This window comes from Trichosurus vulpecula, chromosome 9 (genome assembly GCF_011100635.1).
Source record: "Trichosurus vulpecula isolate mTriVul1 chromosome 9, mTriVul1.pri, whole genome shotgun sequence".
NCBI classification, from domain to species: domain Eukaryota; kingdom Metazoa; phylum Chordata; class Mammalia; order Diprotodontia; family Phalangeridae; genus Trichosurus; species Trichosurus vulpecula.
Window position 1 is genome coordinate 103,025,810 of NC_050581.1, and position 12,422 is coordinate 103,038,231.

The 12,422-nt window shown below is 39.8% G+C and overlaps 1 protein-coding gene across 4 annotated transcripts in view; it reads left to right on the forward strand.

Annotated features, from left to right (window-relative positions):
• The window catches only part of ZNF462 (zinc finger protein 462), an 87,315-nt gene extending 80,661 nt beyond the window's left edge, over nt 1-6,654 (forward strand). For 2 of the 4 annotated variants that reach the window (XM_036738445.1, XM_036738447.1), the window contains 3 exons: nt 52-175; nt 3,457-3,574; nt 4,815-5,045. In XM_036738445.1, coding sequence (XP_036594340.1) covers nt 52-175; nt 3,457-3,574; nt 4,815-5,007 — 435 coding nt within the window. In that variant the 3' untranslated portion in view covers nt 5,008-5,045. Of the gene's footprint in view, nt 1-51; nt 176-3,456; nt 3,575-3,935; nt 4,088-4,814 lie in introns of all 4 variants that reach the window. The other 2 variants (XR_005009127.1, XM_036738446.1) reach the window with 2 other exon arrangements.
• The last annotated feature ends 5,768 nt before the right edge of the window (nt 6,655-12,422 follow it).

Below are 12,422 nucleotides of genomic sequence, written 5' to 3' on the forward strand. Positions count from 1 at the left end.
TTTCTCTAATGACTCATTGGTCTGGCTCTCATTTGGACTTATTTCTTGAAGGTAAGCCGTAACTTTGAGCTGGTTGGACGAGTTAACTTGGATCAGTTGGAGCAAATGAAGGAGAAAATGGAGATGTCCAGCAGCGATGACGAAGAGGACAAGGAAGAAGAAATGAACAGCAAAGGTGAGGACAGAAATCGCTCTCACCTCTTTGCTCTAGCCTCAGATTATGTAGTTTTAGGAGCCACAGACATCTGTTGTATCTGTCTGTAGATCCATATGTGTTGGTTAGTCTGTATGAAAGTTATGCAAATATAAGCATGGATATTTTAATTTGGCTATTTAGACTTTTAAGTAAAAATGTTCTCGTAACAAAGCTAAAGACTGTTATAAAGCAGGGTCAACCAGACAAGTTATGTTGAACTAAAATAAAGAATGGCTAAGATACTAGGCCAGATATGTTTGTAGCTGTGAGTTTATATGTAAGTGGGGTTGGTTTTCTATATTGTGAAAGAATTCATATTTCTGAACTCTCCCACTCCATGAAAATAAGAAGATGCCCAGTTTGGGATGTGTCAGTTTCATATTTTTGATTTCTGTAGCTAGTTCTATCAAGCTGGGCTGGGGGGACCTGGGGACCTGGTCTTTTTCCACCTCATGACCCCTAAGTGCTCTTGGGGTAGGACTTCTCCATTGTTACTCCTTTGTTAGCCACCAAAGATGGGAGGATGAAGACTAGGCCTTCCTTTCTCCTGATCTCTTACAAACCTCTTTCAGAACCAAAGTACCCTCTCCTTCTTCATGACACTAACAGAACAGTTCTGGCTTACAAGCCAGAATCCCAGTGTGATACTAAAACCCACGACAAAGAAGAACTGATTGGGAAATACAAAGTGGAGTATTTTAACTCTTCAAAAACTTTACTCCCTTCCTCATGCCACTCCCAAAGCGCTGCTTTTTTTTTTCTCCTGGATTTCAGGGGAAAAAAAGTTTTTAACAGAAGCGTACTCTAAACAAGAGAATTTAAAATGTTTAACCTTCCTTAGCAGAAGAGGTAGACATTCCTTCTTCATTAGGGAGAGGGTTGTGATGTTAGAAGTGTGTGTGTGTGTGTGTGTGTGTGTGTGTGTGTGTGTGTTTTAATTCCATTTCATGTGTATTCTTCCCTTCATGGTGAACTCTTCCCATCTGGGAGGTGTGACTAGAGCTCTCTGTCTTATTGTGTATGCTTTTGACAGTGGCTACAAAGGGACCCTTTCACTTCAGGATGTTGTGTGCCCTGCTGTTTCTCTTCGGGCAATAAATTATTCCTCATTGGATGTTATGACTTTCTAATCTCTCCAACTTAAAATCATCTGAATTTAGAGGTTAAAAGTACAGCAGAGGCAGTAGCCCTTTCCAGTCCTCCATGCCCTTCTCACCCACCCCAGAGTGGTAGAAGACAAAGGGGAAAACATGACAGGTGAAGTAATGGACAGGGTTGAGCAGATTTTTCTCTCTTTCTCTTGTGTCTCCTCTCCTCACTTCCTCAGTAGCATCATGGCATAAATCCAGCTCAGTGTGACTGGAATGAGCTTAATGGTCTCCGATAGCTTCTCTCTGAAGAGTGTGTAGTCCACATTCATGAACCTTAACCACACAGAAAGAAAAAGTCTTAGGGGTGGGGAGGAATGTATTTTTCCCTCAAAGGGTGGAGGATTTACATGAGTAACTTCCAGTAATGTTAATGGGAATTACAAGCGTAAATCATCCCTTCCCCCCACACCGCTCAATGAAAGGAGAATAGCCACTATTGTCTGAATGTCCTTTGAACAGACCCAGAATCAATTTTCCACTATCTAGGTACATTCTTGCCAAGGAGAAAGCCTAACGCACAATAGCCTTCCAAACTTTTTGCTAGCAGTAAGTCTTCAATGAGCAGAATCATAGTGAGGGACCGCTAAAGTGGTGGCTCCCAGTATGCCCAGAGACTGTTGGTGGATGTTGATGAATACTTAATACCGTTCTCGTATGATTAAACTTAGCCGAGGGTATTAGAAGAAAAGTAAACTGGTTTCATGTTTCATAATGGGAGAGGAAAAGTGTTAGCGGCTCCCTCCCCTCCTTTGCAATTTAGACCTTTAATGATGCATACCCAGTTATTAAGAGGCATCTTGCATTTGTTTCCATGTGATATATAGATCCTATCCAGACCAAGTGAGAGAGCAAGAGAGAGAGCTTGTAGACAAACTACAGTTCCCAGCTGCCATAGCTTGATCTTAGGTTGGAATTTTTAAAGTGAAGAAACCAGGCATGAAGAGATCAAAATTAAACCAAGCAGAATCCCTTCTCTCTCTCTCTCTCTTTCTCTCTCTCTCCCCCCTCTTTCATTATGTAGTTTGGGAGGAGTCAGGAAGGCATTCTGTTGATTTCTTGCCCAAATAATCCCTGCTATGGAATTAATGCTTGGAGCAGATGGTGCTGTCTCATTTCCAATGAAAAGAATCAAGCGAGATAGTCTGCGCAATTATTTTTAATGGCTTGTGTGGTGATCTTCTTAATTTGTGAGAAAATGTTTCATCTTTTGTTGAAACTGGCCCCATTCACATAGCTTTTTTGTGCTAAAGATTAAGGAAGCTGAGAAACACCTATCCAGTTAATGTCGCTGTACGAATTTTATCAGATGGCATTCAGTGCACGAGACATCTTTCTGTAACATCTTGTGCATGCAGGCACAAAGTGATCAGATATGTGGAGATGATCCCTCCCGTACTGCCTTCTCTTTGCTTTGTGACTGGAAAGCAGAATAGTCCCAGCTGTTTATTATAGACATAAAGACTTTGGCCCTGTTTGGTAGGGAGCAATAAATTCATCATGAGGCCCGGGATCCTACAGGGACTTACTAGCCTCAGATTACTTTCATTTGTGAGAAAGAGCGTTTTGTGTTCTGTATCAATTATTCATTTGGTCAACCAGTGTTTATTGAGAGCCAGCCTTGTAGTAGGTCCTATAGAGTAGAGAGTCCTATAAAATCCTTGTAGTAGGCCCTATAAAGTACTTACATTAAAAGCATCAGACTTAGTCCCTGTCCTCAAGGATGTTACAATTAATTCAAGTTCTTAATAGGATTTCAGGAAAAGGAGGGATCACTATGGGCTGTAGAGACCAGAAAAGCCTTCATTAGAACCCTTAAGAATAGGAACAAAGGGCCACCTTAGCAGAGGAGACAAAGATGATTGTGTTTATAGTAATTTAGGGAAGATATGGGTCCCTGATTCAAGGATTGTTCTTGAGTCAGCCATAAGAGACATTCTTTAATAGATAAAAGTTTGATGGCATATCGGAAAAAGTTATCCAAGATTGGTCTTTAAAAAATAAATTTATCGGTGAGAGTTAATAGAAATCTTTCTGGTGATCTGTGATTCTGTTTTTCTTTTCTTGTATTTTAAAGGGTTAATTTTCTCCCCCTCCCTCTCTCTCTCACAGATCTTATGCGGTTTTCTGATGGCAGGGTTTGCTCTGAAAAGCGATTTCCATGCGAGTTCTGTGGACGGGCATTTTCACAGGGCTCCGAGTGGGAAAGGCATGTGCTGAGACACGGCATGTAAGTCTCTACCCAGTGGGCTCTCCCAGGAATTCCATTATCTAACATGAGGCGGGAGGGTTGTTTGGAAATGTTTTAGGAGTTCCCATAGACCCCGTTAGGAAAAAAAATGAAAGGACACCGGCCCCTCTGTGAAATGTCTGCAGCACGCGTTTTCATGGTACTATAAATTAGCAAATGGGAATGCTTTTGTTTTATTTTGTTTTCTGTTGGTTTTCAATAGGGTCATTCTAGCCACTAGCCACATAAGGTACCACCATATTTCTAAATGATGAAAACCCCTCACTTTTCTATCTAGAAGTGTAGCGCTTTATCCGGCCAATGTCAATTCAGCTTTCACTAGCGTGACATTCTCTAATAGAGCGCTGGACTGGGAGGCAGAAGACTTGGCTTCTGTTCCTGGCTCTGCGACTGATTCATTCATAGAGTGACCTTGAGCAAGTCATTCATCTCTTTGTGCCTTAAATGTCCTGCCTCTGGGGATAGTGCCAGCTTCCTCCGCCGGCCTCCCAGGTAGGTTGGATCATATCTGTAAAGTACTTAGAGACCATCCTTGAAAATAACGTCATCGCTAAAACAGAACAAGCTTAATCTGTATAGGACACAGACTTGACTTAATATTCAGTGATCAGAATCATGGTAAGGGACATCTAGAGCAGTGGCTCTGGGTGTTCCCGGAGACTATTGGTGGATGTTAATGAGAGTTTAATATCTTCTTGTCTGATTAAACTTAGCGCAAGGGATCCCTGTAAACTAATGTTGTTAGAATCTTAAGGTGGTAGGATCCAATACAGCCAGTGTTCTTAAAGGTTGATTCTATAAGGCTTTTTAATACCTGTTTCCTAACTTGCTGATTGAACCGCTATTTATTATTAATATTCTTAGTCTCAGTGGATATATCTATCCCAGAAACCTCTGGGTGTGTTTGTTGGGTTTAAGGATAAGATGACCCTTGCCATTAGCATTTATGGTCAAGTAATGGAGGCGGCATAGTGCATATACCAAATTGTGTCAGAGGCACAAGGAAACCATTAAAAGATCTGGAAAGGTAGGGCCTAAGCCTATTGCATAGAAAGAGAATGCCAGCTATGGAGATGACCAGTTGCATGTTCCTGGCAACTGGTAAGAGGAAAACCTAAGATGCTATTGTGATTGAGAAAAAAAAGAGGAGTGTTGAGTTTCTTTCTGATTGGGGAACAAAAATGTTCAATTCACTCTCTCATGTAAATATTTCTCGTAGGTCTCTGAATGACAACAAGCAAGTGAGTAGAGAGAATGACCATCCAAAGGAGAACTTGGAGGAAAACGCTAAGATAACATTAACGGAAGAAAGAGAAGGCGACGAGGAGGTAGAGATGGATGACACAGTAGCAGTCTGTGTGGTAGCTGCTGACAAATCTCTCCTGGAGACTGCAGAGGCCAAAAACGAATAAGCATTTGGTGTGATTCTTAATCAAACCCTACTTGAACATCGATGAAGGGGTGGGAGGGTGGGGTTGGGGTGGGAAGGGAGGGTGAAGGAGAAGACAGAAACAAAGCTGCTTTTTAGGACTGAACGATCTATTTTCAAAGCACTGGTACCTGTGTGAGTGTGTATATTAAAGTTATTTAAATGGTGGAATAAGTGGCTCCATTACATCGCTGAATCCTTTCTTCCGGACCTCACTATGGAAAGTACATTCATTTCAGAATGTGGAAGCAACTCCCACATTATATACAATGTGATTTGTGGTGGAGTCTTGGACGGTTAATGGAAAGGGGAAGCTTCGCGAGAGTGGAAGAAGACGTCTCGTAGGGGGGACAACTTTTTGACGCACAACTTTTGGTGCGTTTTTCTAGTTTTAATACAGTAAGCTTTTTCCAGACTTAACTGCAGCCGCTTTGAGGAAGAAAAAAAAAACTGCTTTGCTTAAAACAGTCACCTGTTTCCTAGTACCTCAAAATTAACCAAGGGAATTCTCTGCATTTGTTAGTACTACCTGTCATTGTCGTGGTTAAATGTAGAGAGAACTGCTGGGCAAGATGGTGAATGGGGAAAAAAAAAGTTTTAAAGAAAGGAAAACATTGTGCTTAAAATCCCAGTGTGGGTTTTATTTCTTAAAATACTGTGATTTTTTAATTATTTTAGTAAAAAACAAAACAAAAAAAGAAACAGACTTTAATTACTAGATAACTGTTTGTGAGTTGTCATCCTTTATTCCAGGTAAGCTGTTCGTTAGTGTTGAACCCTAATTTAGGATTTGATAGATCCGCGTGAGCTAATTTCAAGGGGATTGTGCCGGTTTGTTAGCCACATGTTACTTTTCTATCGACCTGCGGTGTTACAAATACAGCACAGTTCAATTTTTTCATGTACAATGTTTTGAATTTTTTGTTTTTGTTTTTTTTTTTAATGGGGGGAGGAAGGGAGATTTAGTTCTTGTGAATAGGAATGTTTTGATTTTCAACATGGAAATAACAAAGGAGTTAACTTTTTTTTTAATTTAACTAAAGAACCAAACTTAGGGCACAGCTATGCAGCTTGTGGGCCAGACAAGGAGGTCCTCGTCACCGTTTTTTTTTTTTTTTATTTGTGTGTGTGTGTGTGTTGTTCTTGTTGCTTGTTGAATTAACATATTATCAGTCTCACACAAATAGTTTCTGTTAAGATTGGCTGGCTTTTCATGTGTGGTCTTCAAACTTTTGTTCCCCTTTTTTTTTTTCTTAAAGTTTGTTTTTGGTGGGCAAGAGGATGTGTTTGGAATCACATCCCTAAGGCTAGAGAGGATGAGAAATATGTCTGTCCTACCAGGAGCCTGGAGAACTGCTTGTTAATGGATCTAAAGAAGAGCTGCTATGTTTCCCCCTTGTTAGTGGTCACAGGAGGGGAGCAGCCTTGGCTGAATCTTAGTCTACACACATGGTATGTTCTGGTTGTGAACAAAGGGTTTCGTTCCAAAAAAAGTAGAAAGAACTTTTATTGAAACCTAGTTTTTAGATGTGTGTGCATGGGCCCACATGCGTGGGCCCATGTGGACGCTGGCATGTATGAGTGTATGTGTGTGTGTATGTGTGTGTGCGTGTGTGTGTGTCCTTTTGTTTTCCTGTTTGTTTTTGGTTTTTTACTGGGAGGGTCTGGGGGAGGGGAGGGAGGGCAGAAAGGGAAGGGGGAGTTGCTGAGAAGACAGTGGTCCCACACAGCTTCAAATAAAATCCATGGAAAGATGTTGCATTTGTGGAATAGGTGCTTACTTGAAAAGCATGGTTTTTATTTTTATTTTTTCCCTTTTCCTTTATTGCTGTTATAAGGTTTTTATTTGCAGGGTGTTTATTTTATTTTGGGGGAGGGGCAAGGGAGGGAAAGCATCTTGTGGAAACCAGAAAGGGGGCGGGTATGAACTATCTAGACAAATACTCATTTTGTGTCCATATTTGTTTTAAATTGGCCTCATTTCAAATGTATTTAAACAGTTCCATACCTGGATTGGGTGTTTGTAATGGTTACCAAAAAAAAACAAAAAACAAAAAAAAAAGCAGAAGAAAAAAGAAAAAAAAAGAGAAAATGATTGTGACATGCTTTTATCACTACTTTATTTTTCAAATAACATGTAAATATTGTAATCCATTGGATTTTGTTTTGCTAACCTGTTAATAAAAAATATGGGACCATTATCCTTTTAACAAGGCTAGAATGTCATTTCTTTCTTTCTTCAAAATGTATACCTGTTATATTGTGGCCACACATTTTGGATGCATTATTACAATTCTGTTGACTGTAATGACCTAGAATTGACACCATTTTTTCCATTGTTTAATTTATACAGAGGACATTTTTTTCCAGAGCTTGAGAGAAGGAAATAAATAGCAAAATGATGACCCCTTGGTTCCAGCCCGTCGGTATTTCCTGACACTTAATTAGTGATAGGGAGATCCTGAGTCCCTGAAGCAAAGGGTTAAAAAAAATTAAAAAGCAAGTAGATTATTCAAGTTGTTGGCAACGTACATTTTGTAATGAAAAGTGAAAAATTAATAAAGAATTTTTTTCAAGTGTGTCTGTGTGCATCTATTGTAACTCATTTGATAAACAGCAAAGGATACCAAAATCCAAAGTGAAATGAACACAATACTGCCTTTGAAAGCACAGAGATAATGCAATTCTACATGAATTGGCCTGCTCTCTGCAGCGCACAGTGATTGGTGCAGAGGGGGTTACAAAGTTCAAATGACCTCTCCTTTCAAGGGGCTTACAGTCTAACTGGTGTGTCCCAAAAACTTCATTTGACTCCATGTGAAATGTCAAAATAAAATTAGGATGAAATGCAAGCTGTGATTTGATTTTTCAACGTAAACAATGTTCCAGCTGCAGAAACTGGTCAACAAACAATATGTGGATGTTTATGGAGACACTTTTCAGTTAATAAAGTGTTTCCAAGTGTTCTGGGAAATTTCAATGGAGAAGGCAGAGCAACGGTGATAAAACTTTATCTGGGAAAGACTTTTTTTCAGGAGAACACTTTTTTTAAAAACCTAAGGGCATACCAAATCACAAGCCCCCAAGAAATAATCACTTTGCAGTGTAGCCGTGTATACCTAAGGAAAAAAATGGCCCAACAAAATTATGTCGGGTGCAGAGGAGTTAGCCTTGTAAATTTTGGTTTGGTTTTTTGAGTAACTGATCAAAATCGGCAAAGAAAATCCACACTGGCCTAGAGCCTAAAAGAAATTTCAGGTACAATTACCAGATAATTCAGAGAATTGATTTTACACTTTGGGCTTTTCCCTCTAAGAACTGAAAAGAGCATTGCCAGGTCCAAGACTTGGATGGAGCCAGCTAAGTGGCATGGTGTCCACAATGCTAGACTTGAGGTCAGAAAGACCTCAGTTCAAATCCTGCCTTAGAGACTTACTAACTTCATGACCCTAAGTAAGTCACTTAGTCTCTCTCAGTCTCAGCTTCCTTTTCTATAAAGTGAGAATAACATTAACCCCATTTCAGTGGAAAAAACAAATGATGTTTATGTGTGTGTATACATACATGCATATGTCTGTAAAAGCACTTTGTAATCCAAGTGCTATGTGAATTTTAGTTATTATTTGAGTGTTAGTTTTGACTTAACTTCTCTCATTCTCCCATCTACTAAATGGGGGTAGGTATAGGAAGGTAATAATACTTAGAATAGATGTAAATAATTGTTAATACTCTTGATATGCTGCTAGGGTTCAATGGATAATTTTGCCAGGTCAATGGTTGGGTCATCTGATACCTCTTGTCTCAGCTTCCCATGAATTCCCAGACCACAGACTAGATCTCTAGTATGTGGGACTGCTCTTGAGGTGGACAGTGTCTCAAAGAGAACAACAGGAATGATGAAGGACCTTGAGTTCATGCCATACGAGGCTCGGTTGACAGAGATGGGTATATTTAACCTGAAGGAGAGAAGCAGTAAGGACACGATAGATGTCTTTAAGTACTTGGAAGGCTTTCAAGTGGAGGGAATAGAATTTTGTTTGGCCCCCAGAAGACAGAATTAGGAGCAGTGGAGAAAAAAAACCAGCCTCGATAGAAGGAAAATTTCTCTATCTATTTCAAAGTGTAATAGCCTGCCTTAGGCTGGCGGATTCCCCATCACTAAAGGTCTTCAAGGAGGGATTGAATGACCATTTGTTATATATGTGGCAGTGGGGATTCTTTTTTGGGTTTGAATTAGACTGCCAAGGACCCTTCCAACTCTGAAATTCTGAATCTAGTGAACTTCATTTTAGGCAAATGTATTCTCAACAATCTGTGTTCATTTCTATTTTCCCCTTGTGTTTTATGCAGCGGAAATGGAAATGTATTGGTAACTGATGGTACAGATGGAGATTTTCCCTCAGCAACTCCAGAAGAGTTGAGAGGAACCTTGCTATTTGGAGAGCTCAAGGCTGGGCGTTTCTGTATAGAGCTATAGGTCCTGTAGCACCGGCGCCACTATGGCAGAGGCTTGATTTCGCATATCCATTTCAACTTCCCGTTTTCGGGGACTTGAACTAGATCTTCATGGTGACAACTCTGGATACATATGGCCTTCAATTGGAAATGAATTTTTCTTCAAAAGAAGGGGGGTGACAAAAGTCTTATAGCTGATTCAACGATTCCTGAAACTTGGGGAACCAATGTAAAAAGAATCCACTAAAATACTCCTTGAAATTAAAGACCTTTAGAGTTGAAAGAAGCCTTGACAAATCTGAGACAATCTAATCTCACCCTCTCATTTTGCAAGAAAGGAAATGAAGCTAAGTGATTTCCCAAACTCACAAAGCTAGTGAGTTGCAAAGCCAACTTGAACCCAAGTCTTAACGATTTCAAAACTCAAGTCTTCTTTCCACTATGGGCACACATTTTTGCTATTCTTCAGAGTCTCTTAGGTTAAATTATGTCGAATTCCCAACAGTTTTTAAGATCATAGAATGTCAGCTCTAGCAGGGAATTTTGATAGAGTCTAGTCTCTCCCTCTGTTTAGAGAAATGAAATAATAGCTAGCATTCATTTAATACTTTAAGATTTGTAAGACATTTTACATATGTTACTTTTTTCCTCACAAGGAAAGAAAGAAGGGAGGAAGGATTTGCTAAGGATCCACTATGTGCCAGACATTGTACTAAGCTCTTCACAATTATTTATCTCATTTGCTCCTTATAGCAACTGTGGGAGGTGGGTGCTTTAATTGTCCACCTTATATAGCTGAAGAAACTGAGGCAGACTGGTTAAGTAACTTGCTCAGGGTCATACAGCTAGTAATTAAATGAGGCCAGATTTGAATTCAGGTCTTCCTGACTCCAGGCTCCATGTTCTATCCACTGCACCACCAAGTTGCCTGCAGATGAGGAAACCCAATAGTGAAAAGGGGGAACATTCTGTCTTCACTAATTTTTTCCCTACCTCTCCCACCTCTAACTCCTACTCTAACATTGTTAATATAAACTACTAGACTGTAAGCTCCATGAGAGCAGGGATGATCTTATTTTTTATATCCCTGGTGCTTATTTTAATAAATATATGTTGAATCATCTGTATCACCTGGTATTTATAAAATATTTGCACAAGGGCGGAAGGTAACTCTTAAATATGTTCCTGTCTCTCTACTAACAAGCTAAAAGGAAGTGTTTAGTGTTGGAGGAAGCTTTGCTTCGAATTGCCTTTATTCGTTTCTTTAAATAATACATTTAACATCTGAGCAAGCGTAGGCTTCTTTACTTGATGCTGAATTCACTGCTAGTGAACAACCCAGTTAGTGAGGTCACGTGAGCAGCTACCCACCCCTCAGTTCAGCCATTATGGTTTCTGCAGACTGTAACTTCAAGTGTGGTGGGAACCACAAGGGGAGAGAGAAGCTGCTGTAATAGAAAACTAATGAGGGGGAAGAAGTAAATCAACTCCAAGTGGGGTGTATTTAGTATTGCATCTTTTCCATCTCATTTCACCTTAAGTGACACATGCAGATGTAATTTCAAGCTTCCATCTTTCTTGAGTCAAGTTGGGGAAATTTACTGAGTTAAATTCTCTTTCCACCTTAAACTAACTTCAGGGGCCAGCAGCCCTGTTTCCTTTGTCCAAAAGTTCTATCGGCTGCTATTCTTATTGGTCGCTTTACCCAAAAATTCTTAATTCTGTCGGCAGCTATTTCTTAGTGTAGAATATTGGAATTTGGAGCTGGAAGGAGCCTTAATTATCATAGGGTCACAGATTAGGAGCTGGAAGAGAAATTAGAGGTTAACTCATCCAACTCCATTTTACAGATGAGGAGAATGTGGCACAGAAAGGTTAAATGGCCTGCCCAGAGTCACACAGAGAGGAAAAATCAGAGCGTGGATTTTAACTCAATTCCTCTGGCTCTAAATAAAATATGCCATCAAACGACTGAGCTTTCACCTAGTCCCACCCCCTCATTCTATAGATGAGTAAACAGATCCAAGGAGTAGAAGTGATTTGCACAAAGGCACACAGGTAGTTTGTAACAGAGCCAGAATTCAAATCCAAGAACTATGCCCTGAAATCCGGTGTATCATGCTCTCTTTATGTTACCCTACCACTGATGGTAATTTTGAACTAATTTTGGCCCAAAGATTTATAGAAATGGTCAGATGGGTTTCCTTCCTCATTAAGTAGGGACACCAATAATTGTTGGGTTTTGGTTTTGTTTTGTTTTTTTTTTTTAGAATTGTTCTTACTCATTATTTAACAAAGAACATTTTTAGGAGTAAAGGGGGAAAACAATAGAAGAGAGGAAGAATTTAAATTATACTAAACTAGATTTAAGGTGAACATCTGTGAATACTGCTTAGCTTTTAGGGTTAAGAGGACAGTAGGGTTAAGGGTTATCAAGAAAGTGATGGAATTTATTTAGCTGGAGATCCGTGGGAGCAGGATAAGCAGCTCTGATTAGGTAGGTGTACATCCTGCTCCAGTGACCTCTCAAGGTTCTGCCCCCCCTCCCAGCTCTATCAGTAGCCAAATGCAAGCACTGTTGGAGCTCTTTGTTTAGGTGACTAACTTAAGATATTAAGGCACCCTTTGCTCCACTGATACTTTCATTTACAATCAATCAATCAGCAATTATTTATTGAGCACCTTCTATGATCTATTCCTGGCTCCACTGAATGTCTTCGCAGTCACAGACATCTGGAAGCCACTGCCAAGTTTCAGAAGAATCAGATTAGAGACAAGGGGAATGGGAAAATGAGGGAATGTATCTTTTAAAAAGCTACCCTGAAGCAGGAAACTGGGGGGAAATTTTTACAGCAAGTTTCTCTGGTAAAGGCTTCATTTCTCAAATATATGGAGAATTGAGTCAAATTTATAAGAATACAAATGTCCCCCAACTGATAAATA